Genomic DNA, 3,777 nt, shown 5'->3' with positions numbered 1-3,777 from the left:
GGGCATTTTTGGGCATTTTTACCAGCAGAAAACTGAATAACAACCCCATTTAAGAACGGGGGATGAAATGTACGACTTATGTATCTGGTAAGCGACCGAAAAAGACTCTCTAAATCCTCCTGCACCACTGACCGTATTTTTGTTGTTACACGTGTGCTTTGCCCCGGATCAGAAGATCTGCCGGAGCTGGTCCCTGTATACATCCCGGCTGTCGGGATCGTTACGAACACCGAGAGCTTTTTCTCTGCAAAAGGATGCGCTTTTCCTGAGGCTGCCCCAGAGTACTGAGGCGAAAATAACTTTTATTCACTAAATCTCGCCCCGCGCCCGCCAGTCCGCTCCGCCCGCGGTACGAGCGAACACGCCGGTGGTGTTCGTTTCTTTAATTTCGGGCAATTCCTTATCCAAAGCTAATGAACTGCAACCTCAGCCCTGGCTGCTGAGCGACGGGCGGCAAAACTACACTTCAGGAAGAGAGTTTAAGCGAATTCCACCCTTCGCGTTCCCGTCGGGGGAACCGCAGCGATGCTCATCCCTCTCCGACCTCTGCGTCGGGGCCGAAGGGATCGGGGGCGATCGCATCCGTGGGAAAGCGGGATCGCATCCCTGAGCCTTGGGGCAGCGCGGACAGCTCCGGGGAGGGGGCGGCCGGTGCGGAGGCGACCGGGCAGCGCCGGGAGAGACCCCCAGGACGGGGAGGGGGGGGATGGGCACGGCCCGAGGGGTGGGTCCGGCGCGGGGATTCTGCCCCCGCGCTGCCGGGAGCCAAATCCCTGGCGCCTCCCGCAGCTCCCCCGCCTGTCCCTCCCCCATCGCCGCTCTCGGGGCCCGGCCTTGCCCCCCTCCGCCTCCCTGCCCGCCGCCGAGCCGCGCTACTGGCTGCTCCCTGCGCGCCGCCGCCGCCCGCCCAGCCCCGGCCCCGGCCGCGGGCGGGGAGTCCGGGCGCACGGCAGCGCCTATAAGGGCGCCGCGCCGCAGCCCCCCGGGAGTTTTTGGTCTGGGGCCACCGGGGCCGCGGGGCGGGGGGTGTCGCCGGGAGAGGACGGGAGCGGGGGGGAGCGCCGGCCGCCCTGCATGGCCAGGGATTATGAGCGCCGGTGAGTTGCAGCAGGCGCAGCCCAGAGCCTCGGCGCCGGCGGCCGCCCCCGCGCCCCCGCAGCCCCGCAGCGCCCAGGAAGCCCCCGACATGGCCGTGTACTGCAGCGAGAACTTCAGCGTCTACCCCCAGCCCAGCCTCCACCCGCCCGGCGCCGCCGCCGCCGCCGCCGCGGCCGCCGCTGCCGCCGCCGCCGCCGCCGCCTCGTCCGGGCAGCGGGCGGGCGGGTACGCGCTGGGGGACTACGGGGCTCCCGCCAACGCCGGGTACCTGTGGGGCATGAACAGCCCCGCGCCCTACCTGCAGGGCCCGCCCGGCGCCGCCGCCGCCGCCGCGCCCTTCCTGCCGCCCGCCTCGTACGGCTGCTCGCGGGGCGGGCAGCTCGTGGGCTCGCCCCCGGCGCCCGGCTCGCCGTCGGCGGGCGGCGCGGAGCTGAGCTGGCTCAGCCTGGCCAGCCAGGAGGAGCTGCTGAAGCTGGTGCGGCCGCCCTACTCGTACTCGGCGCTGATCGCCATGGCCATCCAGAGCGCGCCCGAGAGGAAGCTCACCCTCAGCCACATCTACCAGTACGTGGCCGAGAACTTCCCCTTCTACAAGCGCAGCAAGGCCGGGTGGCAGAACAGCATCCGCCACAACCTCAGCCTGAACGACTGCTTCCGCAAGGTGCCCCGCGACGAGGACGACCCCGGTGAGGTGCCGCGCCGGGCGGGAGGGATGGCGGGGCAGCGGGGACCGGCGGGCTCGGACACCGGCACCACCGTGACAGAGGGGCGGCAGCGTCCCCGTGGCCGGCGGGTCCCTTATCCCTTTCTAGTCGGGCGCTGTCCTGACACCGCGCTCCCCGTCCCCTCGGGGCCAGCGCTATGATGAGACCGCGCTTCTCCATCCCTTCTAGTCGGATGCTGTCATAAGACCACGCTCCCCGTCCCCTCGGGGCCAGCGCTGTGAGGAGACCGCGCTTCCCCGTCCCCCGTCCGGGGCGCTGTGATGTGACCATCCCCTTTCGCCCCAGCCCGGCCCGGCGCTGTCCCGCGGGAGGTGTAGGCGGGGTCCGGCCGGCCCCAGCCCTCGCCCCCTCCACGAGCAGCCCGGGAGCGCGGGTTGTGCAAGGCCCGGCTCCTTCGGCCGTGATTCACGGCTCCCCTCCCTGGCCGCCGCTGTCCGGCCCGGCCCCGGGGCACAGCCGGTGCCCGGGAGTGGGCGGAGGCGCGCCCGGGCAGCGCTGGTCCGGCCCGGCGGGGCCGGGACGTGCCGGGCTGGAGCCCGCTCGGGACATTGCGGGGTCACTGCGCCCGTCTCGGCCGTGGGCAGGAGGCGAGTGGGGACAGCTGATGCCTCCACAGCACCTCGCACCAAGTCTTGTGCGAGGGGCAGCTTGTCTGCAGCCCCCGCAGCTCAATGCTGCTGGTCTGCTGTCCCCTCGGTGTGCCTGAGTGTGCCAGCCCACCTCTCCATCAGCTCTTCTGAGAGCCATGGCCCGGGCACTGCCTTGTCACCCACTGCTGAGCTGGCTGTGCGGCAGCCAGAGCCAGGGGAGCCCCTCTTCACATTCTCTTTAGCCAGGTCTGATGTAGAGGTGCAGATCTGTTTATGCTTTGAGATGGGGAAGTTCTCCTCTTCTTTGTGGCCTCAACGTTCACTTGGGCATTGGAGGGATGGAGGAGGAAATATCCTGGAAACAGGTTTTGGATCCATGTACTGGATAACAGAGGGAGGAAGAACAGGTGTAGGAGAGATGTGGGTTCTGTGCCAGTTGGACAAAGACATGGATGCTGCTTATCTGTCAGCAGTGGGGTTGTCGCAGACGCTGACTTTCTCTCTTGTGTCTCCTGTTTTCCACCAGGGAAGGGAAACTACTGGACCTTAGATCCCAACTGTGAGAAGATGTTTGACAACGGGAACTTCCGTCGCAAACGCAAGCGGCGCTCTGAGCCCAACGCGCCCGCGACCGCCTCAGCAGCCTCCTCTCTGGGGGGCCTGAAGGCTGAGGAAGAGCGACCCATCCCAGCCACAGGCAAACCATGTGGAAACAGCCCACCCCCAGAGCTGGACCCCTCACCTTCTGCCAGGGACCATCCCAAAAGCTCCTCTCCCTCCAGTATCATTTCATCCACCCCTAGCTGCCTCAGCACCTTCTTCAGCGGCATGAGCTCCCTGAGCGGCGGAGGCAGCCGGCTGACAGGGGGTCTCAGCAGTGACCTGCATCACAGGAACTTCTCTGCTGGGCAGCTGAGCAGTGGCACTTTCACCCCTTCCAGCAGCTCTTCTCAGGAGGTGCCTTCCCCAGACCAGCTGCAGCGGGTCGCAGGACCTTCCCCTGCCTACTACAGCTCCTTCCACCCCAGCAGCGGCAGCCAGGGAGCCCAGTACAACCACTACTACAACTTCACAGTCAACAGCCTCATCTACACACGGGATGGGACAGAGGTGTAGGATGCTGGGGCAGCCAGCCGGCCAGCGCTGCAAAGGGAATGGGAGTTGGACCATGCGCTTTTGCAAACAGCATTTCAATGTGGAGTCTTCCCAGGAGTTCTTCCAGGAAAATGGATCTTCTCACCTTTCAAAATAAGAACACCCCTTAAGCACCAGCAGAAGGCAGATGCAAAGTTTTTTTCCCCATCGTGGAAAACATTAGGTGGTGTAGATGTTTTGCCATCTAAATTCTGCAGGCGTGAACTGAA

General features: G+C 66.0%; 1 protein-coding gene across 1 annotated transcript; it reads left to right on the top strand.

Moving 5' to 3' along the window:
- Positions 1-1,087: 1,087 nt before the first annotated feature.
- Positions 1,088-3,529, top strand: FOXI3 (forkhead box I3; the record flags this gene model as incomplete). Its single annotated transcript, XM_082282438.1, has 2 exons — positions 1,088-1,784; positions 2,940-3,529. The coding sequence occupies 2 exons, from the start codon at positions 1,088-1,090 to the stop codon at positions 3,527-3,529; spliced, it is 1,287 nt and encodes a 428-aa protein (XP_082138564.1).
- Between the last annotated feature and the right edge of the window lie 248 nt (positions 3,530-3,777).

The sequence above is a fragment of the Coloeus monedula genome (assembly GCF_965178545.1).
Source record: "Coloeus monedula genome assembly, chromosome: 5".
NCBI classification, from domain to species: Eukaryota; Metazoa; Chordata; class Aves; order Passeriformes; family Corvidae; genus Coloeus; species Coloeus monedula.
The sequence above is the reverse complement of the archived record's forward strand: the minus strand, read 5'-3'. Positions and strand labels throughout refer to the sequence as shown.